This window comes from Chiloscyllium punctatum, chromosome 38 (genome assembly GCF_047496795.1).
Source record: "Chiloscyllium punctatum isolate Juve2018m chromosome 38, sChiPun1.3, whole genome shotgun sequence".
Taxonomy (NCBI): Eukaryota; Metazoa; Chordata; class Chondrichthyes; order Orectolobiformes; family Hemiscylliidae; genus Chiloscyllium; species Chiloscyllium punctatum.
In genome coordinates, this window is record NC_092776.1 from 24,455,994 (window position 1) to 24,482,438 (window position 26,445).

The 26,445-nt window shown below is 39.1% G+C and overlaps 1 protein-coding gene across 4 annotated transcripts in view; it reads left to right on the top strand.

Moving 5' to 3' along the window:
• The window catches only part of nrap (nebulin-related anchoring protein), a 101,605-nt gene that overhangs the window by 8,113 nt on the left and 67,047 nt on the right, over positions 1 to 26,445 (top strand). For 3 of the 4 annotated variants that reach the window (XM_072557386.1, XM_072557388.1, XM_072557389.1), the window contains 6 exons: positions 3,383 to 3,487; positions 5,250 to 5,357; positions 8,133 to 8,249; positions 9,653 to 9,757; positions 10,649 to 10,756; positions 23,144 to 23,248. In XM_072557386.1, the coding sequence (XP_072413487.1) occupies positions 3,383 to 3,487; positions 5,250 to 5,357; positions 8,133 to 8,249; positions 9,653 to 9,757; positions 10,649 to 10,756; positions 23,144 to 23,248 (648 nt within the window). The remainder of the gene's footprint in view (positions 1 to 3,382; positions 3,488 to 5,249; positions 5,358 to 8,132; positions 8,250 to 9,652; positions 9,758 to 10,648; positions 10,757 to 23,143; positions 23,249 to 26,445) is intronic. The other variant, XM_072557387.1, reaches the window with a different exon arrangement.

The following is a 26,445-nucleotide window of genomic DNA, read 5'->3' on the forward strand; positions in this document are numbered from 1 at the left end:
ACTGGATTCTCCCACTGTTTTAAATCACAGAATTTGGTTTGTTGTCTGCACTGGCTCGCTGAATAAACGATATACCAAGTACCACTCCCAAGCCTTCCTCCCATGCAGTCTGCACTCTTTCCCTTTTTGGATAATAATCTCATTCCCTCTGAATGTCTCAATTGAACCTGCCTTCACCTATTCTCAGGCAACACATTCCAGATTTTAATCATACATGGACTTGCTTATGTTGCCTTTTGTTCTTTTGCCAATTAATTTTAATCTGTGTCCTCGTCTTCTTAATATTTTCACCAGTGCAAGTAGTTTTTATCCTGCATACCCTGGACAGACCCTCATGATTTTGAACACCTCTGTCAAAAATTCTTTCAACCTTCTCTGTCCAAAGGAAAATAATCCCAACTTTCCCAATGCCCCTTCAGAACTGAAGTTCCTCATTCTTGGAATTAATATTTTGTCCACTCTCTCCAATGCCTTCACTTCCAAAAGGAGATCCAGAATACAACCCAAAACTGCAGTTGCAGCTGAACCAGTGTTTTTGTATACGATTAGCTTAATTTCCTTGTTCTTCCAATCTATGCATCTACTGATAAAGCTGAAAATACTGTTTGCTTTGTTAACTACTCTTTGGAGCTGTCCTGCTACCTTCAATAATGTATGCTCACATGCACCCATATTCCTTTGCACCCCTTTTAAAATTGTATCCTTCATTCCACATTATCCCCTGCCTTCTTCCCACTTAAATAAACAAACATGCACACATCTCCAAGCTGGTGACAGTTGTGATTGCCTGCTCCATTTTGCACCACTTTAACATCTATAAATGAATCCCAGTTTCCAGGGAGTAAATTGAGTACACCTGGCATCATATACTGAAAATATCTATTCAAAAAATAAAGCTTAACACACTAACTATGCTCTTGAGAAACTTTTACCCTTCCCAATCTTGTGAAATACCCTATTATGCTATCATCCCAGATTTTACTGATCTACATTGACTCCTTGCCCTCTGACACTTTTGATTTAATTCTCATTCTCATGTTTTAAATTTTACGATCTTGACCTTCATTTTCATTGTGACCTCAACAAGCTGTACCACCCCACCTTGAAATCTCTGGCATGCCCATCACATCATCAATGATGGTTGTGCCTTCAGCCAACTAGGCCTAAGGTTTTAGAGTTCTTGTGTTGCATTACTGTGCTCCTCCACCTTTCTTTTCTCCTTTATGAACTTCATTAATACTCTTCTCTTTGATCAAGCTTTTGACAATACCTTTTATTATCACCTCCTCTGATTCGGTGTCCATTTAATTCAGACTTGAGGTGGATGTTTTTGGCCTCAACGAGGGTGAGTGTGGAATTAAGCAGGTGTGAAATATCACACTATTACTTGTCTTGCTGACTATTTCCATGAATGTCAGATGAGACTGGGTGCCGAGGCAGGGCTAGTCATCTAAGGCCTCCTCAGGTCAAAAGCTGACCTGAATTTTCCAGCTGGCCTGCAGGCACCCAAAGTCATCAGGAATCCACTTGACTGTCCATCTAAAGGAGACTTCCCCAGTGGTTGACCAAGGGACTCATGCACCAGGCAGGCTTTGAAGTCTAAGAGGAACAATGTGCATGGTAGTAATGTCACCAGACTAGACCAGTAATCCAGAAATTTATGTTAATGTTCTGGGCATGCACAATTTTCAGCATTCTTGGACATTTTAAATCACTGTTTCCTAACATTGATTTCTGAAATCATCTCTGGCTGTGTCAATTGATTAACCATAACAGAGTGTGTTATTATAATGCTAATTTGACATTGTCCAAATTGAAACTGTTATTTAGGTAGAATAAGTTAATCTTATATAATTGTATCATTCTTGATTACTGTTATTATGTACAATTGGATCACACTAGAGTCATCATTTGTGACTGTAGAATACTTGTCATTCCTGCTCTGAGCCTAACATAACAGGCAATTACTATCAATTCCCTTCTTTGGAAAACACAGTTTAAAGAAAATAAACAGCTCAGTCAATCGGCTGAGATACAACGATAGCTTTTGAGATTATGAATGTTATGACGCAGTGGCAATGTTACATGTATATATGAAGACAAAATGTCACAATGGTGAAAATATTTCTGTTTTAATGTATGTGAAGGATCATAATTCACAAGAAATGAAGGCATAAGAAAGTTGCAAAATAGCCAATCTGGGGGAAACCAGAGGCACTGATGCCAACAAGGGCTGGCCTCTGAAAGCTACTACCTCACCCACCAAAACTCACTTCCTCCTTTGAACACCCTGTTCCCGAGAAGAAGAATAGATACTTACCATCTCAGTACTGGATTACCCAAGGAGCAGGCATTGCCTGGTGGGCATTACAACCAAGAGGCTGCTGCCCTCTGGCTGACCTTGATCGCCAGTGTTGCGGTTATGATTGGATTGATTGGCAACAATCTGGGGAATTATCTTCTTGGTTGGGGAGGTCTGCTCATGCCCACCCCCACATTTAGATAAGGGGAAGATTGCTCCCCCCCCCCCCAACCAATGAGGAGACTTAGATGCAGAGTCAATTTCCTTTGAGATTGAAAGCTGTTCTCCCCATGCAAGTCCTTGTGAGATCCTATTGGGCAGAGCTTAATACACTCCTCTGCAGTAACCATTTCAGAACCAAAGGTCTCGTACAACAGTTTGCTCAGCAATGTTATTAAAATTTGAAAGCATTACTTGCTTTTAATTCCATTGTGCTACTCCTCTTGATAAACAAACAAAAAATTGTCAAGACACATTCCAGTTTCATAAATGTCAAGCAACTTCATCTACTCTGGACACCGAATGGTAGACTTAGCCAACCAGTACATCTCATTATTGGTGTTAAGGCAAATTAGAACTGTAAAAGTACATTTTATAAATGCTTTTTATCACTGAGTTGTTACTGAGTCTGCAAAGTCAGTGGGATTCTGTGAAAATTAATACTTTTTGTTAGGTTTTACATGTACTTTCAGAAGGTAGTGCAGACATTTAATGGTGAGGCATGTTTATCTCAAACAGGAAATGGTACTGGAGGGCTCATATAGCAAGAAGCATTCGCGTGTTTACTCTACACTGGAAACATGCCACATGGGAATGCAATGTCATCATCCAGTGTACCTATCTAAAAAACAGATATTGTTCAAATTTCTGCTCCCAGAGCTGTTTCAGAGTGTATGTCAGGATAGTTTGTATGTGATTGCAGATTGCACAATAAATGCATGATTGCACACATCATTTCAAGCACTAAGACCTACACAACAGTCCTTAAAGGGGTCACTGAAGGCCCCAATTTTAAAAAAATGTTAACAGGTTTAACATTGCATATTTTTTGCTCTTTCTCCTTTGACATTTCCATGTCAGCTTAAATACCATGAAGACTATGAAAAGAATATTAAGGGAAATTGGAGCCAAGCAGCAGGTGCTCAAGTTGCTATGACAAGAGAAAATTCAGTAAAATACAGTCAGGTTAGTCTCCAAGCAGAAAGTAGTCTCAATATTTTCTCTATCATATGCATGTTTGAATTATCTGTAAGTTAATTTTAAACTTGTATTTCATAACCAGTTAGTTAATAAAAGATGTGAAACGTTAATCAAGTGTAAGAATATCTAAATTGACATTTAGTGTCAATGTTTTTCTCATTATTTTGCTTCACATCTTCCTTACTGGGAGCCAAACTTGTTTTCAAATTAGTGTCCATTTTGTACAGCAGTCATACAATATGAGTGTTCTGCCTGCAGCCATGCCTCTCCAGCTAAAAATAACTGTTTGAAAGACAAAGTTATATATAGATTTCAACACAGAGGATTTTGCATGAGTATTTAGCTATTAAAAAACAGAAGGCATGAAATTAATCCTGTTTCACATGTGTAAAACTGATTAAAAAAAATCCAATTTCACGGCCAACATCTTGCCTTCAAAGACAGGTTGAAATACATCAAACCCAATATTGGGAAAGACTTTTTTTAGATCCCCCTGGTAGAGACTTAAAATAAAACCTCGTGCCAGCATTCCTATAAATAAGTAGGCTATTACCTATTTCAGGCTTCCTCTGCTAAACTGGAATGAAACAGAAAGTGCTAAAGAAACTCAAGAGGTTTGTCAGCATCTGTGGATTGAGAAACAGTTAACACTTTGAGTTCAGTATGCCTCTTTGAGTCATATTGGACTTAACACTAAGATTAACTCTGTTTCTCTCTCTTTCCACAGATATTACCAGACCTGTAGCACTTTTTGTTTTTATTTCAGATTTCCAGCGTCTGTATACTTTGTGCTTATTGACTAAATTGGATTTTGTGCAGTGCTGGGTTACTCTGCTGCGAATTGTGATAATGCAGCTGAAGATGCAGGAACATTGCTCACCCCTCCCAATTCCACAATGTTTGAGCTAACAAAGCTGCTCTTTCCCTCCACTAATACACAGGACAATGAGGCAAGTGGCTGACATTAATTTCTTCAAGTGATCAAGCTGCTTAAAGCCGTGCTAAAGAGCCATTAATAATAACACAGCCTCAGGCCCGATTTCAAGCCAGACTTAGTTGTCCTGTTTTGGCACACAATACAGTCACGTCCCTGCATTTGCAGCAAAACTAGATACCAATGAATTTCCCACCCAAGAGTTAAAATTTCCTTTGCCCACAGTTTCGGGCCTCTTCGGATTTATTCACACTTTTTTTGATCCTTGATTCAGGGTGACCTGATCCTTTTTATAGAGGAAACCCTGTAAGAAGTCATTTTCCATCTTTAGCTTCCACGATGGAGTGTCTACTGATGGTGTTGCAGATTACAAGTTTGGATACAAACTATTTTTTTTAACATTCCAACCATTGTTTAGAATGCTCCCAAGAATCATATGCAGTCTGTGTAGACTAATTTCTCATAGATGCTCTAAGCAGGCAGGGCTTCTTGCTACGAATGGGAATGATTTTGTTCTGTGCTTCAGGACTGGTAATAGTTTACCTGAGAATAACAATTACAACAATTGGAAGACTCTGCCATGACCCTTCATTAACTTGTGCCAGTTTTCCATAATTGAAATAATAAAAGCCCCCTGATGTGAGCTACAAGATTGTGGACTTTATGTTTTGAAAACCTTTATTGCATTTTTATTGTTAGATTGATTTTCAAGAGTGGCTCAGTGAAATGCCAAGTAACATGATCCTTACATACAACCTTCAATATCGAAGTCATTATTTTTGATTGGTATAATTGTCTCATCCATCTGTACAGCCTGAGGACGTTGCTGATTATGAGGAAACCAGAGGCAAAGGCAGTTTCCCTGCTATGATCACACCTGCATATTACAATGCCAAGAGAGCTAATGAACTTGCAAGTGATGTAAGTATCAAAGGAAAGGAATGGACCCTTTTATCCGTACTGTTGTGCGTTGAAAATTACATTGTTCCAGAATTAGGTAACATTATCAAAAACTGATGGAGAGCTGCTCAGAAGCAGAAATGAATTTATGTCCATGATAACCAAATTTGTAATCTCAGTTATGTCAGTGTCATAACTTTCTGACAGGTTGCAGGGAAGATCCTTTTGTTTCTGCATCTTCCTGATAAACGAGCGCAAAATCAAAAGCAAGTTATTTTTCTAAACCCTTGCCGCTTTCCCTTGGAACCCGAGCTCTGAAATTCCATGAGCACTTGCTTAGCCACCCACTATAATTCTGGGGGCTGGAGACTGGCATCATCTCCAGGGTAGACTGGAGTTTCTGACTAACCTATGTTGTGCAATTTCAGGACCTGTGGCACCACCCTTTTTCCTTGCTTGTCCATGCGGCAGTGACCACAGTGTTCTGGATTTTGTTTGATATCTTTATTTGATGTGTTTTGATGCATTCTCTGCAACTGTCAAGACCCCTTCCAAATCCAACAAGTCTCAAAGGGGCTCAGAGGCTTGGTTGCTAAAAGCAGTAACATGTGGGCCTCTTCTGATGGGATGAAGCCTTGTTAACTAAACATGGGTCAAGAATTAGTCACAAGAGGTTCAGTTCTTCAACTGAATTCCATGTGTGCTGCGGTCTTATGAAGAGCCAAGCCAGAAACTGAAACTTCCAAAGTTACCCCCATGTAGCGGACAGTTGGGGTTGTGTCCACAGTTGTGTATTTCTTGTCAGAGAATGTCCCTTTTCCTACACTTCGACTGTCTGTTTTCCAACCAATTTCCATATCAAGAAATTACTTGAATAACACAAACTTCAATTTGTCCCAGAAATTTCTTGTGTTGCATTTCATCAAATATCTCCTGGATAGTACTTTTGGTGAACATCAAAAGCTCTACCAGATCACTTGGTTGTTAACTCTTTCACAAAAGCATGTTCACTTCCCCAGTATAGCTGGTATTTTCCAGCTCATCACTTTTTGTCTTTCTGATGATGGGCTCTAGGAACTTTGCCTAATGTGTTTAATTCACTGGATTGTGTTAGTTGTTTGCCTCTGACTCCTTTTTTAGAGAAACGATATAATTCAAATTATTTGCTGTTAACTCCAAATGTATATGCTTTGGAAGATGATGATTGATTACATCTAATTTCACATCTATTGTATTAATTTTGGATGAAAAATATTTGAACCTGGACAAATGTTTGGCTGCAATCCTCATTCATTGTATCCTTTACAGATTTTGTTAATGTTAGTGCCATTTAAGAATTTTCCTTGACCACTGATATTGTATTCTCCTTTAAAGTTTGAAACACATTTCTCTTACTTCCCTTCAGAAAATATACATTTACAATGCACTTTCCCTTCTATATTCCTGCTGTTATTTTGTTCTCTTCCATAATGTACAATTGATATCACATTGAAAAACACTCCTCTCAGCATTCCTCTCTTTTTCTTTAAGAGCAAAATGTGTCATCCTATATGTTTTTCCTCTTGTCTGCCCTTGTACTGTGACTAAACAAAGACACATCACAGTCTCTAAATCTAACTCATTCATTGCAAGGTCCTTAGAACTGCAGAATTTCAACCTTCCATATTCCTCTCCAATCTTTAAGTTGTTAAAATTCAGTTGTCACTTAATCACAAAAGTGAAGCCACCATATTTTATCAGATCACAGGGCTGCTTACTTATGCAAGAAAGGTAATGGATGGGGAAGAGATTAAAAGGGAGAGTCCGTCATGGTGACCTCAACCTGTACTGGAATTGAACCCACACTGTTGGCTTTACCCTGCATCTCAAAGCAGCTTTCCAGCTAACTGACCTCCCCACCCCTCCCTAATCACAACATCCTGGTGTTTTCTCTTTCTCTTTAACCTGGAGCTGTTACATATATGAACCTGTATCCTCCACCTTTTGTTTATTAACACCATGTAAAAATGGAGATGTAGAAAATAGACTGAGTGGCAGCTTTTGCAACTCTAAAGAGAAACAATAAGATTCAAAGTATGCAAGTAATGTGAGAATGCCAAAGTTTAAAATGTTGTTAAAAAGTTGATAGACATCTCCTGAATAGTAATTTATACATACACCAGTTCATTAACCAGTGAAATGTGTCATAGATCCAATTAAAACTTTAAAATCAATGTAAGATTGACTTTTCATTGAAGACTGGCTGATGTTTTAATTAAACCACAATAGGTTGATCAGTTGGTCATTTATATTTTAATAATAATGAAAAAGAAGATAATTATGTTTTATTAATTTAATCTGGAATATCATTACAGTAGATATGAATAGAAGAAAAATAGATACCTGCACCATGATTTTAAAAAAATTGTTCGATGATTGAATTACCCTTCAGAATAAAGGAAAATCAGATTTAGAATTAGATACGCGTTGATGTCAAAATTCACATTCATTTTGTTGTTTGACTTGGATTCATATAATTAATTAGAATTTATTAGCCTATGAAATCAAATTTGTTTATTTGCATTACTATTTAGTTTTCTGGCTAGTAGCTTGGCTCTATACACCATATTAGGGCACATTTATTGCTAGCTGCTTAAATCTCTGTCATTACTAAGAGATAAAGCAGTCTTAGAGCTTTGCAGTTGAGAATCAGTGTTAACTTCTATGGTATAAGCACTTGACAAACTCTTAAGTTTTCCAGTCATCAATGTATATAGTTAGAAATAGTTTAACTGCCAAATTGTTTTGTGGTTGCAGATAAAATACAAAAAAGATCTTGCAAGGATGAAGGGATCAGCCCAATACCACATGCTAACTGCTGAAGAAGACTTAGCAATGAAGCGTGTCAAGGAAGTTAACAAGCTTGTCAGTGAGGTAACAGAATTGTAATTAACTATGTAAACCACATTCATTCAATTATTTGGAGAACTCTAAACAAAATCTTCCTTTGCTCCTTATTTTCAACAAAATTTATTGTCTTTCCTTTTGAAAAAAATGTTTCCTAATTTGATAAGTTTGTGAATTAATACAGCAAAGAACAGTTTGCAATGTGATATTTGTACTAAGCAGCTTGATGTCTTTGAGGCAGGTGCATATGACTGGAATTTCTTGTGTATGTTTATGTTCATCTCATGTTAATAATAGCAATGCATGCTTGAGTTATTTTTTTTCTTTTATCCTTGTAATCAATGATCTGTATCTCTCGCAAACCAAATATTTGAAATTCTGTGATTTGGAATTTGTATTTGTGACAAAGATTCTTGCAGTCGTGAATTCACGGCAGTTTCTGGTTTGTGCAATATGTGATAATTGAGAAGTCTCTGTCAGTAGTATTCTGCAAGGCCCGCTGTGGTGCTCCTCACGCAGTCAACACAGAATCACCGATTTGACTTGAAGTTATTGTTACAGGAAACTCAATGATCATGTTCAGACTTGTTAAATTGGGATTGTTAACGGTGTATTAATATTAATAGCTATGTCTATTGGCCATTGTGTGGAAGGAATGCCTCCAATGGAGTGATCTGGCAGCCATTTGCAAGGTTTCTATTTGAAAATGTGCATTGACCTTTGAGATTCTGCTGAGTTGCTAATATGTTAGACAAGAAATCCTCTGGCTGGTAAAATCCAGCATTCCAACTGACCTAAACTGACTTCTTCATTACCTTAATCATTTCACCTACACATCCCCAATGGTTAGATTCATATAAATCATTGAATCCCTACAGTGTGGAAACAGGGTTTGGCCCATCAAGCCTACACCGACCCTCCGAAGAGCATCTCGCCCAGACCCACCCCATTCCTGCAGATCCCATGACTAATCCACTTAAAGTACCCATCCCTGAACACTTTGGGAAATTTAGCATTGCCAATCTATCTAACCTGCACATCTTTGGACTTAGGAAGAAACCAGAGTGCCCAGAGGAAACACAAGCAGACATGGAGAGACTGTGCAAACTCTACACAGACAGTCACACAAGGATAGAATTGAACCTGGGTGCCTGATGCTGAAAGGCAATGAGCCACCATATCGCCCACAATGGATTCCTTCAATCTACTTTAGTGAAAGCCAGTACAGAGCATGGTGATGTCGAAATATGCTTTGAGAGATTTCTCAACCCTGCAAGCACCAGAACCTGTTGATCTTGGACTGGGAAACATTTTCCTAAAACATCTTACCCAATACTTATTCTCTGTTTCTTGGACTGGGAAACATTTTCCTAAAACATCTTACCCAATACTTATTTTCTGTTTCTTAACTATTGTTTATAACTTTTCAGATAGAGTACAAGAAGGACTTGGACACATCCAAAGGTTACAGCATTAACTACTGTGAAACACCTCAGTTCAAGAATATTGCCAAGTTATCGAAATTTACTAGTGATGTGAGTTATCACAATTTAATGCTGGTTTTAGAGTTAAAGTAGTTCAGTGTTGATTTTAACTAGTTTAGTTTGATAGGTTGATTTGTGACTGGTAATTGAACTTTAGTTATGTTTAAGCATTTGCTGGGGTTAGGCATTAATAACAGTAGTGGCCTCTAATGGTACAGTGGTAATATCTGAGCCTCTGAGCTTAGAGGCCTAGATTTAAGTTCCACCTGCTCCAGAGATATGAAATAAGATCTCTAACAAGGTTGATTAGAAAATATCTTAACTAGGAACAGACTGAAGCTTTGGTTAATGGATTAGAAGTAAACAGGTTTAGATTTGATATTCCACCCTGTCACCAATACTCCTCCTCCCCATCAAACTCTCTGACTTTTGCTGTGACAGGCGCTTTGTTTGACTTTTCTCCAGTAATGAAATGACAGTACAACTTAATCTTATGCTTCCAATTTGCTCAGATTTTATGATACATTAATAACCTCAGTAGTATATCTGTTAGAGATTAACCTTGATCAGCAAGATCCAGAACAGGTACTCTGTTGAGAAACGTGGCACCAGAAATAGGGTAGGCATGAATTTATGGTATTTTCTTACTAAATACCCTCAAAATTCACCAGAAAATGTTAGAGCTTGTTCGTTCAAGTATAAGTGAATTTGTAATTGTGTGATAAGGTATAGTTACTAGCAAACAGCCTCCCCAGCACTGAAAATTAATTTTTATATTTCTGTAAAGTTAGCATAAGAGGTGATATGTACATTATTTGTAGCATAAACTGATATGAAAAGATAAAAAAGTAAATAAACATTCAAGTAATTTTATGCACCTTAAGTATTTTATGATTGGAAAATGCAATGAATGAATTGACTCCCATTCTATTGCTTATGTAGCTCAAATACAAAGAAGCTTACCACAATCAAGTGAAAGGCCATTACGAAGGAGTTGGTATGGACAGCCGCACACTGCATTGTATGAAGGTTGGAAACTTAACAAGTGATGTAAGTAGAAATTAAAGTGTCAAAGATACAAATTCATTTTCAAATTCACTATTGTAGTGCTTTTGTCAAGTAATGATTTCAAGTAAGGTGAATCAAATTTGTGATCTTCTAAAGATAACATTCTAAGCCCTACAGAACATCACTGATCAGAACTATAAAACATTTTTAAGGGAGTAATTTTGTGTATCAAGAAGAACTCTTGGATAGTTTTGGTGTTGACTCGTGCTACTCATTATGCAATGATCAACTCAGAAGTGAATTATGGTTTGTAGCACTTATGGCAAGCTGGCATTTGGGTAATATTCACTTTTTAAAAATGCAAACAAAATCCATTCACTTTGGCAAATGCAAATATTGCAACATTGCTGGTAATTTGCCAGGTTGTCTGGATTAATCGTTATTAGGAGCTATGTAAGCAGTTGATCAGAATATGCTGCATGTATATTTAAACTACAACCTATTCCTTGCCAAGTTTTAAAAAAGTATCCAGTATGTATAGATCACCTTTCCAGACACACATGCATACATGTTTTTCAAATGACAGGTAGTTTTGGCCTACACGTTTTACCTCAACTTGATAGTTACCGTACCAAACACTAATGCAACTAATTGGCCTGAGTCTTTATTTATTTAATTGATTAGATTATGTTAGACTGAAGGTGTTCCACTTGATTTGTAATGTATGCATCACACTTGCATTTGGGTGGTTCAAATTTAATCTTCTACAATGGAGACAGATCCAAACAGGTCACCAAAATTGTACAAAGTACATCAAGGAATATCCAATAATAAACAACTAGATAGATATAAAAACAATCCATTCTGAATAACGCAGGGAACAAAGTACCTATACTAAGGGAAATCAATTCAAATATTTTGTTTCTTTCAGTCTGCAAACTACATGCAGGCTGAGAAAAATGTAGAAGCAAGTACAATTTTCAAAATTGTCTCTATTTACTGAAAAATTACGCTTTTGAAGTTTCTGCTTGTAGGTTTGTTTCTGAGTTTTGAGGTATCTGGACTTGTGATTGGCATAGAGATTATTGTCTAGACTACTAAGTATTCAAGTTCTGGCATGTTTATGTGGAGCTGAATGTTGATCTGTACACTAGCATTCCTCAGCTATAAATGTTCCATCTGCTCTGAAGCATCTCCTCAATGGGGATCCAGTCCTGTTACCATCTCTCACATGCCTGATCCAACTTGTACAACACATTGCCAATTTATTTACATTACCATATCATCACAGATAGTGATTAACATTTAATGATAACAATAGAAAACAAAACCAGATCTCTCATAGCCGCCATAAAATATTCAATATCAAGACTTTTGTTTCCCTTTAGAAATATTTGTCATGGATTGGCAGATTAATTTTGTACTTGCACTTCAGCACGATTTCTCTTGAACTTGGTGAACCAATGTATGCGGGAAATTTTACATTTGCAGGTTTTGTCTTGGTTTCCCATGTCTATGCGTACATGTATTTTAGAATTGGCAGGGTTGGTATGTGGACAATGACTCCTATGTCCATCTTAGCCATGAATAGTTACCAATTTAATGAGGAAGGATCATTTGAATTATTGCAAGCACTTCAAATGGTGTGATGACACTATCAATCTCAACATCAATGTAAAACATGTATTCACTGATCTCTGTATCATCCTGTACGTAATCAGATTCTAGTTTGTTGATCATCTGATGTATATTGCCTTTGGCAGGATTTGATTTGATTTATTGCAGTCAGATGTACATAAGTACAGTGAAAAACTTTGTTTTGCATGCAGTATAGGCAAACAAAGACATACAGATCATGGGGTGCTAAACAGACCGAGGCATACAATGCACAAAGCAAGGTCAACATTACTTGAAATTAGAGAGGTCTGTTCAGCAGCCTAATAACAGCAGGGAAGAAGCTGTTCTTGAACCGTTTGATGCATGTGCTCAAGCTTCTGTACCTCCTGGCTGATGGAAGAGTTTGGATGAGAGCATTACGATGAGATTTGGATGAGAGGGGTCTTTGCTGCAGAAATTCCGCCAATATCATCAACAAGAAGGGCACAGAGGAACCTTGATTATCCAAAGGACACAGGCAGGGAGTATTTTGTTTGGTTATAGAGTCATAGAGATGTACAGCATGGAAACAGACCCTTCAATCCAACCTGTCCATGCCGACCAGATATCCCAACCCAATCTAGTCCCACCTGCCAGCACCTGGCCCATATCCCTCCAAACCCTTCCTATTCATATACCCATCCAAATGCCTCTTAAATGTTGCAATTGTACCAACCTCCACCACATCCTCTGGCAGCTCATTCCATACATGTACCACCCTCTGTGTGATAAAGTTGCCCCTTAGGTCTCTTTTATATCTTTCCCCTCTCACCTTAAACCTATGCCCTCTAGTTCTGGACTCCCCAACCCCAGGGAAAAGATTTTGTCTATTTATCCTATCCATGCCCCTCATAATTTTGTAAACCTCTATAAGGTCACCCCTCAGCCTCCGATGCTCCAGGGAAAACAGCCCCAGCCTCTCCCTGTAGCTCAAATCCTCCAACCCTGGCAACATCCTTGTAAATCTTTTCTGAACCCTTTCCAGTTTCACAACATCTTTCCGATAGGAAGGAGATCAGAATTGCACGCAATATTGCAACAGGGGCCTAACCAATGTCCTGTACAGCCGCACCATGACCTCCCAACTCTTGTACTCAATACTCTGACTAATAAAGGAGAGCATACCGAAAGCCTTCTTCACTATCCTATCTACCTGTGACTCCATTTTAAAGGAGCTATGAACCTGCAACTCCAAGGTCTCTTTGTTCAGCAACACTCCCTAGGACCTTACCATTAAGTGTATAAGTCCTGCTAAGATTTGCTTTCCCAAAATGCAGCACCTCACATTTATCTGAATTAAACTCCATCTGCCAATTCTCAGCCTATTGGCCCATCTGGTCCAGATTCTGTTGTAATCGGAGGTAACCCTCTTCGCTGTCCACTACACCTCCAATTTCGGAGTCATCTGCAAACTTACTAACTGTACCTCTAATGTTCGCATCCAAATCATTTATATAAACAACAAAAAGTAGAGGACCCAGCGCCGATCCTTATGGCACTCTACTGGTCACAGGCCTCTAGTCTGAAAAACAACCCTCCACCACCATCCTCTTTCTTCTACCTTTGAGCCAGTTCTGTATCCAAATGGCTAGTTCTCCCTGTATTCCATGAGATCTAACCTTGCTAATCAGTCTCCCATGTGGAACCTTGTCAAATGCCTTACTGAAGTCCATATAGATCACATCTACTGCTCTGCCCACATCAATCTCCTTTGTTACTTCTTCAAAAAACTCAATTAAGTTTGTGAGACATGATTTCCTATGCACAAAGCCGTGTTGACTATCCCTAATCAGTCCTTGCCTTTCCAAATACATGTACATCCTGTCCCTCAGGATTTCCTCCAACAAATTGCCACCACTGAGGTCAGTCTCACTGGTCTGTAGTTCCCTGGCTTGTCCTTACCACCCTTCTTAAACAGTGGCACCACGTTTGCCAATCTCCAGTCTTCCGGCACCTCACCTGTGACTATTGAAGATACAACTATCTCAGCAAGAGGCCCAGCAATCACTTCTCTAGCTTCCCACAGAGTTCTCGGGTACACCTGATCAGGTCCTGGGGATTTATCCACATTTAACCATTTCAAGACATCCAGCACTTGCTCCATTGTATTCTGGACATTTTACAAGATGTCACCATCTATTTCCCTACAGTCTATATCTTCCATATCCTTTTCCACAGTAAATACTGATGCAAAATATTCATTTAGTATCTCCCCCATTTTCTGTGGCTCCATACAAGGCCGCCTTGCTGATCTTTGAGGGGCCCTATACTCCACCTAGTTACCCTTTTGTCCTTAATATATTTGTAAAAACCCTTTGGATTCTCCTTAATTCTATTTTTCAAATCTATCTCATGTCCCCGTTTTGCCCTTCTGATTTCCCTCTTAAGTATACCCCTACTTCCTTTATACTCTTGTAAGGATTCACTCGATCTATCCTGTCTATACCTGACATATGCTTCCTTTTTCTTAACCAAACCCTCAATTTCTTTAGTCATCCAGCATAATCGAATGCCAGATAACATAGGTTAGCTAAGCATCGGGACATTGCAATCTTGCTGGATAATCCAATATTTGGATAATCTAATGCTGGATAATCGAGGTCCCTATGTAAATGGAGTCCATGGATTGGCGATTGGCATCTGTGTTGGTCTGGGCTATGTACACAACTTTCTGTAGTTTCTTACAGTCCTGGGCAAAGCAGTTGCTGTACCAGACCATGATACTCCCAGATAGAATGTTTTCAATGGTGCATCTGTAAAAGTTGGTGAGAGTCCTTATGGACATGTTGAAGTTCCTAAGCCACCTGAGGAAGAGGAAGAGGCAGCGTTGTTTTTCCCTATTGACCATCACATCTATGGGGATATCCAGGACAAATTGTCAGTTATCATCACTCCTAGGAACTTGATGCTGGATATCAGATGATCTTTATTGCAGCTTGAAGATAGTCCTTGGTTGTGGCTGTTTGGATCAGCGTGTGGCTCTTTGGACCTATATTAGATTTTTTTGAAGTGCATTGCCTCTGCCAATGGCTTTTTCTGTCACTTATCTGAAAAGATGATTGAAAGCTAAACATTTTCTTTGTACGTGCAATTCACACATCATGCTATGCCTGGGTGATCCAATGATTGTGTCAACTGTTTCATTTGTATATAGGACTGGTAAGCTTAGTTGCAAGGAGCATTTCATAATTACAAGTAGTTTTGGAGAGCTTCAATCACTTTCTCAATAATATATTTTAATGACTCTCCATTTAAAAAAAGTCACATAATAAAGCCTTTTCTTTGCATCTGCTCAGAACGTCTATGCACACAATAGGCTTCTGTCTTGATGTCATGAATCCTAATCAATTACAGAAGTTTAAACTCACTTCAAATTGGTTTTCTAATGTGACTCATGTCTTTTAGGGATCTTTTCAGCTTCTGGGCTGTTAATGCTGATGTGTCACATCTGCATAGATCTCCATTCCCAATTGCTAAGCAAATCTTCATAGATTGTTTTAATTCATTGGGCACATGGAAATCTCAAAAGCATAGGTCTGAACACTGGCCTAGCAATTAAATTCTGTCAGGAGGTCTGCCATGTCCTAGCTTGAACTAGGGATCTTGGGGACATTCTGACAATATGCCTTCAAGCTTCGTTTGCTTGCTATCACACGGTAATCACCCTCTTCAAAAGTTTGATTGTTTAGAATTTTTTTCTGTTTGTATTACTGTCATAAGAGTTAATTATTTGCATTATATCTTGTCCAAATTTCCTAACCTAGGTACCTTTTTGTGCTCTCCTGATTTATTTAAATTCCTTCTTAAAATCTGGTAAAGATTTTGGTATGGTTAATAAAAACACGTTCACTTCTCAATTAGGTTACTGCTTGGTCAACCAGACTTGTGTTTTACCTATTATATACTTAGTTGTATAATAATAATGTAGCCCTCTGATTCTGAAACATTATGTACATAAAGACACGGATTTTCAGTGTGTCTCTAACCGGGAATCTTCTGACTTCTCCTTGGAGGATTTTGTCAAGGACGCCAATTTATTGTTAGAATAGTGTTACCATTGTTTGTCATTTGGTTCTAGTTTAAATAATGGTTGGATTTTTTAAAAAGATTCATTCATCAGATGTGGGCATCTCTGGCTGAGCCAACATTTATTGCACATCCCTAGCTGCCTTTGAGAAGAGCTTCTTGAACTGACAAAGTCCATTTGATGCAGGAAGACCCACAATGCGTGTGAGAGAGAGTGTTTCAGGGTTTTGACCCAGTGACAGAGAAGGGATGGGGATATATTCCCAAGTCAGGATGGTGAATGGCTTGGAGGGAAAATTGCAGAAGGTGTTGCTCTCTTGTATCTGCTGACCTTGTCCTTCTAGATGTTGATGATGTAGCTTTGGAAGATGCTGTCTTAGGAGCCTTGGCAAATTTCTGCAGTGCATCTTGTAAGTGTTACACATCACATGTCAATGGTAGAGACAGTGAATGTTTGTGGATGTGGTGCCAATCAAGCAGGCTGCTTTGACCTGGATAGTGCCAAAATTCTTGAGTATTGAAGCTGCACTTATCCAGAAAAGTGGGGACTATTTCATTGCAGTCCTGACTTGTCGACATTGGGTTGGCTTTTGGGAGTCGGGAGGTGAGTTACTCATTGCAGGGCTCCAGTTGTTTAACATGTGGCCTGTTCTATTAGGAAAATTTTCCTTCACCCCTACGGCTGACTAAGATCTGGCTGTAAAGGTTTATTCAAAAGTTCCTATTTACATTTTTTACTTTCTACACTTCTAGGTAAGTACATCTATCTCTCTCATAGAGATTGCTCCTTCTCTTTACTCAGATTCTTATTCATCACTGTTTCTTCATCACTATCTTATTACTTTACAAGGATGACATCCTGGAACAGTATATTATCATCAACAAAACCTTAAACTGTGACTCCAGCTGTTGTATCAAAAATAGCATTAGCACTATACGTCACTTCAGTATCATCACAGGCACAGGAGAATGACAAGGCTGCATACTCCATCCCCTCCATTTCTTTTCTTCTTGGCTATCAAATTCAGAATGAAGAAGGTGATGGTGAGTCCAGATTTTGGCATACTGCAGCAGCATCACTGGCTGGCAATTCTGGATTTTGAGAATGACATCATTTGTTGGCCAAAGAACTGTGCATCCTCCAAAATGTGATGGCCAGTCTTGAGTAGCAGTGGCAAGGTTCATCTACGTGTCAGCTATGAGAACACGAAGACAATGATAGCAGGATGGCAACAAAGCCTCCCATCGCCATCATGTAATAGAACATTGAGCACTTCCTGTATCTAGGAAGCACCAGCTGTAAGGAGAGTGCTGTAGAAATTGATTTCTATCCAAGAATTAGCAAAGCAGTCATCCAGTGTTTTTATGTTCTGGCACTGAACACTATGAACATGGCTATGAAGCTGTGACACTATTTATCCAACCACAATCTATGCCGTTGGAATACTAATGAGCGATTAATGAAATATTAATGTGCTATAAATACTCTAATAGTTTTCAATTTGCCTGTTGCCAATTGATCTCAAACTGACTTTAGGAAGGCTCAACAACTTGTGACCTTAAAGGGACACATTAAGTTAAATACAGCAGAATAAAACATTATACCTTTCCTGGTGTATTGCTTCTATCCACGTCAAGTAGCATGTCCTCTGACTTACCATGGGCACTAAGACTGAATATCCAGTAATAATTGCATTCAAAGCCATAAGGATGGTTCCGAGGATTGATTTTTATAATGTTTTAGCATCAATATGTATCAATATTAAATAGTAACTATTATGTGATTGTATAATTTTAATGCAGTCTGAACACCCTTTATATAACTTAAATAACACTTAGTGAGTGATGATGGCACTTTATCATGGAGTGCCGGCTTGGAGGAGTTAATTAGCTGAAAGGTTTATCAGAGCTACCTCAACAAACACTTTTGAAATAAAAGTAATTAAAGCACATAAGATTCATAATGATCTTTACTGATTTTGTCTTGATTTTTCTGAGGTTTTGTGATTACATTAGGATCACCACTCCTCACCTGTTCCTTTGTGTTTGGACCAAGCTCTATATTTTTAGCTGTGACTTTTGATCCTAGCTCCTTCAGAAATGCGAAGCATATCTTTTAAATTCCAAACGGTCCCTCACGGTATAGAGGTATTGTGCCCCCCTTGCATTAGAGGCAAAACTAAATATCTTCAGATTTATGTGAATTATACAATTTCCAGCTTGTTTCTCAGTTAAAGCGAAACTAAAAAATAATGTCAGCAATATTTCATTATCACACGACCAGCATTTCTCTTTTTAGTGTAAACAACTTCTCAAACCCCTACCCATGATGCTGAGAGCTCTCTGCTACCTCCACAATGGTGTTCACCCCATCTCCCCCAGACTTCACCTCCCTCTCCTATCAACAGAGAGTGTGCACTGCCCTCAATTAGCTCACCTCCCCCCCAACATAGAGGCTCTTGACCCCCTCCCTCAACACCCCCAACAGTGATCAGTTACTCCCTCGCTCCTGATAACATTGAACCCTTACTCCTCACTGCCTCACACTACAGTAACTCCCTTGCCCCACTTCTCCTCACTCTTCCTCACTCTTCCCTCTTCTGCCATTGGTTGGTCATGAGCCATAGATTTTTGAAGGTGAGACAGGAGTCAGGATGGGGTTGTGGTTGTGGTGGGGGGGTGGGTAGGGAAATGGGGTGACCCTGTCTGTGGTTTGTGTTTGAGATAGGAGTGTGCCACTGTTAAAGGGTGATCATTGTTCGTTGGGGAGGGATGGAGTAAGCACAGTCTGTGCTTTGGAAGTGAGGGGAGTGATGGACACAATCAATGGTTATGGGCTGCAAGGTTTTTGTGGCTCAGGGTTGAGGGAGATGGAAGGTGAACCTTATCGAAGGTTTAAGACAGGGGGTGAAGACTACATGTGATTTTGTGGGAAAGGGAACTAAGTGCTATCTGGGAGTTTGTGAACATTACAGAGTGTGGTAGGTGAACATAAAATCATTGGGACTGTACATTGCTGGAGTGTTTTGACAAGAGCAGATTCATTTCGAGATCAATTGTTCAGTAGACTTCTGACCTGCTTTCAGAAATTCTTAATAAATCTGTGTACAAACCAGGCTAAATATTGGGCAAGTGGTCCAAATCTTCATGGTTTTGGGTAATCATGGAGCAATCTAGGCAGAGTTACACCTGCAGTCAGAAGTTCAGACTTCCTGTAGCTACCTGTGTAAGCTTGTGTGGGTCATATAGTCTATCCGTGGTGTAAATTATGTCGGAGACTTCTGCCAAATTTGGAAGATTTGGGCCGTTAATTCATTTCCCTCATTTTAAACTATTGCTATTGGCATGGATAATTTAAAGTACTTTTCACACCGTTCATATGCACGTAGCTTTTTAATACCATTCCTCGACTCTGCAATCTATTTCAAATTTGTCATCCACTGACGAAGCATGAATTTTTTTATTTTACACTTATTACTTATCTATGCTTTTTTAAAATTTTTAATAGCTTTTCCAATTTTGTAAGTCTTAAGTTACGTCATAAAATAGCTCCTTCATTTTAATTTTCACCTCTATTTCACTTTGCCTAAAAAAAATTCTATCAAAAGAAAGGTTCTACTCAATTGCATTCCAATGTGAATGACCCACAAAGTTGCCATTAGACATTATAATGCTGTTCCGTATATACTGCTCAAAGGCTTGGGTTTATGATTAGTACTGGACAAACTGTTTAAACTGCTCATTACACTTACACTTGCTTGCAGACTTTCCATTGACGTTTGCACTGGATGGTACAAATATTTATAAAAAACTATTTCTACAGGGATTTGTGACTTGTGAGAGCAAATCATACCTCTTTATCCAGTCAGAATTAAACCTGTATGAGGCTCAAGCAGACTGGACCAGGAAGAGCAAGTTGAAACATTTAATCCAATGCCAAATAATGTAGAGGAATCAAAATGGATGGTGAAAGAAAGATAGGATTAAGTGAGAAATAAACAAAATATTAAAGAAAGAAACCTTTTCACAACTTTTTAAAAATGTCCAGCACTAAAGTTTGAAGGAATGCAACTCTACACTTGTAAAGTGGATTTTTAGTGCCAGCAAGGTTGTTTGGCAGAAATTGAGATTAATCATGCTGTTAAAAATATGCTTTACACTAGAATAGATTTGCTGTAAATTTTTTTCTGATAGGTTGCTAACTAGCTATTAAGCACGTCCGATTCCATGCAGGTGAATGCCAAGTCTCTCATTGAGAATGTCAAAAGTCACACACCACCAGGTTATAGTCTGACAATTGTATTTTGTCAGGCCCTCTGAAAGCTTGTGAGTTCAAATAAACCTGGTGTCATGGGACTTCTGACTTTGTCCACCCCAGTCCAACACTGGCACCTCCATATCATCTCATGAAGGATGTAATAGTAGAGCTCTTGGAGGGCAAGGGCACTTCATGCAATAAATTTCTGATTTCTGTATCTGGTTAACTTGTGCATATATGGTTGCTGTTCAATTTCTTCCTTAATAATGGTGAGCACCGATAACTGAACAAAGTGAAACATACTCACTTAATAGATGCAACATTTCTGGGAGATAAACAAGTTTTAATCCTACTGGTTCCATTTCTACATTTGCTTTCATTATTTATCCTCTGTACATGTTCTGCTGAGTCTTGGACTTAGTCCTGATTACATTAGATTCCCTACAGTATGGAAGCAGGCCCTTTGGCCCAACCAGTCCACACCGACGCTCGGAAGAGTAACCCACCCAGACCCATTTCCCTCCAACTAATGCACCGAACACTATGGGCAATTTAGCATGGCCAATTCACCTGACCTGCATATCTTTGGACTGTGGGAGGAAACCAGAGCATCCGGAAGAAAGCCACACAGACACAGGGAGAATGTGCAAACTCCACACAGACAGTCACCCGAGGCTGGAATTGAACCTGAGACCCTGCTGCTGTGAGGCAGCAGTGCTAACCACTTAATCCTGAGAGCAAATCTGCCCAAAATCTTGACCTCCACGTCACTTATTCAGGATCATGACCTATTCTGCTCAAGCAATGATCTGGGCAAAGCAATTATGTCAACGTTATATATTCCAAGTTTTGATTAAAAATAAAAATGCACAAAAACACAATAATACTGTGCATGTGGTTGTAACAAAACCAAACCATTGCATTACAGTTCCCAAAAATTATCATGTGATCCTATAATTCTCCAGTTCCCCTCTCTTCTCTGACGTTAGCTCCAAGTCCCAACTTTGTCCCCCCTCCCAATTTCAATTATAGCCTCTCATTTTCAAGCCTGCTGTCCTTAACTACTTTTCTAGTTTAATAAATTCACTACTTTATGACTGAGAGCCCATTCTCTAACTGTTTTTGTTGTATATTTTTATTTCAAATAATTGTTTAATCGTTCTGGGTCAGTAAGGTTGATTGGCATTCATTAATGGTTAAAAGGATACTCCCTTATTAATTATCAGCATTATTTTTCCATAATGAATTTAATGGGTCATTAATAGCCAATACAGTACATTTTATGAAGCTAACAGGGAGCTTATGGGCAAACTTTTGTTTTCACAAAGTGTAGCATGGTGGAAATTGTGCAGCAATTTGTGGCAATTTGCAATTCATGGATGTTTCTTTTTTCCATAAGTTGTTGCTAATCTGTGTAACTAATAACAATGGTTGACATTTTCTTCTGTAAATTTTGTCCTTGTAATTTTAAGTGCAGCAAGTGCACAGTACTGGCAAGAATGTGAGTTTTAGAGATACACATATTATAAATCAACGCGCACGTTTCCCAGTCCCACAGATCTGAGATGGATTCAGATTGGACCCTAGTTTTGCACAATACCCAGTGGAATTCTCGGGTGGTGTTTAACGGAGGTGGGACTGGAAAACTGGTGAGTGTCCTGGTGCCGCCACTTTTAGGGAAGGCCTACTGTTACTGGGCAATGGCAGGTCCTCCTTTGATCAATGACCCTGGAGGGCAGAAGTCCCACCTCCCTCACGCTGCCCACCAATCAGAGACCAGTAACTCGATTGAACAGCACCACCGTCCAAGGCAGTGGTGATTTCTACTGGTACAACATCTATCTGCAGCCCTATGGTCCAGTATTAATGTTGGATAAATCCTGCAGGTCCGGCAGCATCTATGGAGAGAAATCAGAGTTAATGTTTCTGATCTGGTGACTCTTCCTCAGAACAGATGCTGCCAGACTTGCTGAGCTTTTCTAGCAATTTCTATTTTTGTTTTTAATTAAAAGCATCATTTGCCTTTTCAGTTTTTGTTTATAATCAACATGTTTGGATGTGTTAAGACACATGGTTGTGGCTATCAGATCCTGTGGTAGGACTTGAACGCAAACCCACTGGCCCAGAGGTATGGACATGAACAATGTGTTGAGATTATGATACTGAATTGATAACATTTGATGTTTAGGTGATTTGAGTGGCACTACACAGCTGTGGCACAATCTGGGCCCTAGTGACATACAATTTGAGAATAAACAGTAGGTCCCTTGACTGAAACAACAAACTTACAAACAGTCTAGTGTTTTACTGAGTATATATTCATATGCATGGTCAGTCAAGCTCATTCCCCAGGTAGACAGCTGGGTCAGAAGGTCAATTCACTTTATTGTTTTGAAATGTTGTTGTTCCAGTAATTTTACCTGTTGACTTTGTAAGAATTTAACTTTACTGTCAAAACACTGACTTTGTAATATTTCCTTCTGTTTTAGAGGAAGTATAAAGCTGATTTGGAAGGGGACAAGATGCTTTGCTTTTATGTGGCTGACCAGGCACCTTCATACGAGACTCTGAAGAAACTCGTCCCATTGAAAGATGTAAGGCATTTGAATAATTCCTCCTCTAGATCTTACTTTTCATTAGACACTGTTTCTGTTAGGACCTGGTTCAAACTACCATTTTTCTACCTCCCTCTGAGTGCGATTAGACAGATATTTTCATCAAGGTAAAAACAATGACTGCAGATGCTGAAAACCAAATACTGGATTAGTGGTGCTGGAAGAGCACAGCAGTGATTTCGCTGCTCGTTGGATGCTGCCTGAACTGCTGTGCTCTTCCAGCACCACTAATCCAGATATTTTCATCAGACCATATCAATCAAAAAGACCATTACCACTCGACAAACTCAGGTTTGAAACTGGGTCTTTCTAGTCTGTATGGTTCAGTGCTGTACCCTGAATTGCAACAACATATAAACTATTGGGTATGATTTTTATAGGAGTGCAAACATTTAAATAAGTGTAGCATGCTTAATATTTAAGCAAGTACTAAGCTTTTTAAACAGATCCCAAACTAAATGAAGAGGCAAAACTGATTTTAAGAAAAATCTTTGTCCATTGCTTCAGTGCCGTATGACAATGCCTTGTCTTTTTGATGAGCTGTTAAATTGTGCCCATTATGCCTGGTCAAATGATGTAACAGATCCCAAGGCATTATTTAAAGATTAAAGGCCTTCTCCTTTTTCCTGGCCAACATCTAAATAGATTACAGAAATTGCTGGAGAAACACAGCATATCTGGCAGCATCTGTGGAGAGAAAGCAGAGCTGATGTTTTGAGTGCGGTGACGATTATTCAGAGCTCCAGTTCTGTTTCTGATCTTTAGCATCCACAGTTCTTTGTTTTTGTCTGAACAGATCATCTGGTCAGTTGTATGATTATGTTGTGGGAACTTGTTGTGTACAAATTGGCTGTGGTGTTTCCTGTATTGATACTTCAGAAGTATTTGTTTTTTTTGGCTGTTCAATATTTCAGGACATCCATTGGATGTGAAAGCTGTGGCATAAGTGCAATCTTTCTCTTTCTTTTGGTTTGTGACAAAGATACTATTGTTGAAATTCCTTTTAGAGAAATAAACTTTCTGACTCATTTGTGTTTCTCCCCTTTAACTGTAGTATTGAAATATTAAGGTGGGTAATAATAGGATACTTTGGATTAGGATGCTTTGTATTTGCTGATGAATATGAATCTATAAATAAAGCAAAGCCACAGTTAGAAGGCATCTGTGTGTGTGGTTAACGTGATGAATGGTATGCAGTTGAGATGTGATGTATTTTTAGCTGCCTACAATGGTTTTTTTAAGTTCTAAACAAAAGAGGTGATCTATTACAAAGTCACTTTTTGTTAATTTACCTTCAGAACAGACTGTGGCTTAACCAATGTCTTGTGGTATTTATGTTGGGGAATGGGGGAAAACAGATACTCCATTTAGCTCAAGTAAAATGGTGAGATTTAAAATCAGAAATAAATAACAAGTTTGCTGCCTTCACTCTTAACTGATGCGGGACTGTGAATGTGCGTTGTAACAATTTCTGAAAACTCAGTGGATCTTGGGACCTTCCTTAATACAGCATCAAATGTTGTTTTGTTTGTGGCAAGGCTGTTAAAAGGTGCAAAAATCTAAGATGTTATGTTTCACAAACAAGAGCAAAACATACAGAATCGGAGATGAGTTAAGATTAATGCAAATCATTTGCTTGATTACAGGACGTAACATTTTTAGACCTTAAAATAAGGTTAAACTCCACCTTGCTTTACAAAGGATGTCAAGGCCACAGAACTGTTGAAGGGCAGTCTCACTAATGTGCTAGCAGCCAAGAGTGCCTGTAGTTAAGAGGAGACTTGAAGAAACATTTTCTTTCAATAGAACAGCAAGTTTAAGAGAAAATCATAACAATAGTAAGAACTGAACAGTTCTAATGGGGTAGATTCAGTAAATTACTCCCACTGGAGAGTCCATCCACAACGAAGAATAAAAATTTAAATCAGCTCCAAAACAAACAGAGTTCTGGTACCTCTGGTTTGTTGTCCATGCCAGTGCTAGTGAAGCGAGTAACAGGGAGAGAGTGGTGCTGAACACGTGGCTGCAGGGATGGTGCAGGAGGGAGGGTTTTGGATTCTTGGACAATTGGAGCTCTCTCTGAGGAAGGTGGGACCTCTACAAAGAGAATGGTCTTTACGTGAACCAATATCGTGGGAGGGAAATTTGCTAGTGCTCTTCAGGTGGGTTTAAACTTATGCAGCAGGAGGATGGGAACCTGAATTGTAGTTCCTGTGTACAGGAGGTTGAGGGTAGTGAGGTCAGGGATAGGTTACACAGTCACAAGAGGGCACTGGCAATCAGGATGTTGGTTTGAAATGTGTGTACCTCAATGCCAGGAGCATCCAGCATAAGATGGGTGAACTTGCAGCATGGGTTGGCACCTGGGATTTCGATGTTGTGGCCATTTCAAAGACATGGCTAATGGAGGGACAGGAATGGTTGTTGCAGATTCTGGGATTTAGATGTTTCAGCAAGAACAGAGAAGATGGTAAAAGGGGGTGGGGAGGCGTTGGTGGTGTGGTGTGGTGTGGCATTGTTAATCAAGGGTAGTATTACAGCAGCTAACAGAATGTTTGAGGACTCATCCACTGAGGTAGTTTGGGCTGAGGTTAGAAAGAGGAAAGGAGAGGTCACCCTGTTGGGAGTTTTCTATAGGCCTCTGAATTGTTCCAGGGATGTAGAGGAAAGGACAGCAAAGATGTTTCTCGATAGGAGCGAGAGTAACAGGGTAGTTGTTATGGGGGACTTTAACTTCCCCAATATTGACTGGGAATACTATAGTTCAAGTAGTTTAGATGGGTCATTTTTTTGTTCAATGTGTACAGAAGGGCTTTCTGACACAGTATGTAGACAGGCCATTAAGGGACAATGCAATATTGGATTTGGTACTGGGGAATGAACCCAGTCAGGTGTTAGATTTGGAGGTAGGCGAGCACTTTGGCGATAGTGACCATACTTAGGGTGGCACGGTGGCTCAGTGGTTAGTACTGCTGCCTCACATATACAGCAGGGAAAGAAGTACAACTGGTGGAAAGGCAATTAGGATGCGATTAGGCAAGATTTAGGATGCATAGGATGGGGAAGAAAACTGCAGGGAATGGACACACTCAAAATGTGGAGCTTATTCAAGGAACAGCTAATATGGATCCTTGATAAGTATGTACCTATCAGGCAGGGAGGTAGTTGTCAAGAGA